Genomic DNA, 1,232 nt, shown 5'->3' with positions numbered 1-1,232 from the left:
GTCCCTGCTCATGGCAGGGGGGTTGGAACTAGGTGATCTTACGGTCCTTTCCAACCCTAACTATTCTATGATTCTATGATTTTATGTGTCTGACCTTGCAGTGATGGATCCAAACAGATTCATTATCCTGTGTTGGCAGTTGATGTGTACAGTATTGAAGGAAATGGGCTTTCCTCTAGACTACTTTTTTAAATTGATTTTTATTTCTTGTGGGTGCTACTGATGAGCTGGAATGAAACTCATGTATGCTCACTTTCTCTTTTTCCTCCCATCTTCATTCTGTTTTAGATACAAAAGTCGTAGCAAGAGCCAGGAGAATCTTGGGCTTTTCTCCTATTATCATAGGAAGACACGTTAGAAATATTTGTATGTTGTATTTGGAAGACAGATCAAGAAACTAAGGAAAAGCTGCCTCTTCGCTTGACTGTACAGTGTGCCTGCCAAGGGAAGACAACGGTGTGTGAATATTAATGTACTATGCTCTCATACCAAAGATTTTATTAGCCAGCTTCATCAGTAATTGCGTTGCCTCAAGATGTATTCAGAATTTCAGCTATATATGCCCTTCCTTATGGGAATGGACTATTTATTTTTGTAAATGCTTATTTTAAAATATTTATCATTGGGATAAAAAAATATTTTTAATACAGACTTTAAAATTATATCCTCACTGCTCATGGGTCTTAAGCCATCTTTCATATGTGTTTTATACTGGAATGAAGGATCACAACTGTTTAAAGAATGCTAGCCTGTCTTTTGTGATAAGTAACTAAAGAAAAGCACTTAAAAAGAAACACACGCACTCAAAGCCTTACTAAGAAATGGATTTCCATCTCAGGATTGTCTGTTTTGTGTAGATCCTTTATACTTACTGCCTGAGCTCAGGTGGGCACTGGCATCTACAAAGGGTATCAGTGCCAGTCATCTCTGTGTATGCCTCATACTTGTGTTTTCTAATTCTCCTGGTTGTGCCTCACCCCAGCCTGCACTGTTCGTGCTTGCGCTCGGCTGCTGGCTGTGGTTGGAATGTGCTGGAGCTGGTGCAGACTGGTGCCCAGTCCACAGAGGGTCCCAGGGACTGAAATGTCTGATCCGAAGCACTACCAAGAAGATTTTTCAGGGGTATTTAGCTTTTCCAGTGAAGTGTTTTGCAGTCTGTGTATTGAAGAAACTGAAATGATCCAAGATACTGTGCAGGAACTTCAGTGCCATGACATGGGGCTGTTTTGTGG

General features: G+C 40.6%; 1 protein-coding gene across 2 annotated transcripts in view; it reads left to right on the top strand.

Moving 5' to 3' along the window:
* Positions 1-666, top strand: part of LOC104402127 (chromosome unknown open reading frame, human C9orf89) — a 12,276-nt gene extending 11,610 nt beyond the window's left edge. Inside the window, exon 5 of one of the 2 annotated variants that reach the window (XM_010009915.1) lies at positions 289-666. In XM_010009915.1, coding sequence (XP_010008217.1) covers positions 289-401 — 113 coding nt within the window. In that variant the 3' untranslated portion in view covers positions 402-666. The remainder of the gene's footprint in view (positions 1-288) is intronic. The other variant, XM_010009916.1, reaches the window with a different exon arrangement.
* Positions 667-1,232: the final 566 nt, after the last annotated feature.

Source organism: Nestor notabilis, unplaced genomic scaffold (assembly GCF_000696875.1).
Source record: "Nestor notabilis isolate BGI_N333 unplaced genomic scaffold, ASM69687v1 scaffold13152, whole genome shotgun sequence".
Taxonomy (NCBI): domain Eukaryota; kingdom Metazoa; phylum Chordata; class Aves; order Psittaciformes; family Psittacidae; genus Nestor; species Nestor notabilis.
The sequence above is the reverse complement of the archived record's forward strand: the minus strand, read 5'-3'. Positions and strand labels throughout refer to the sequence as shown.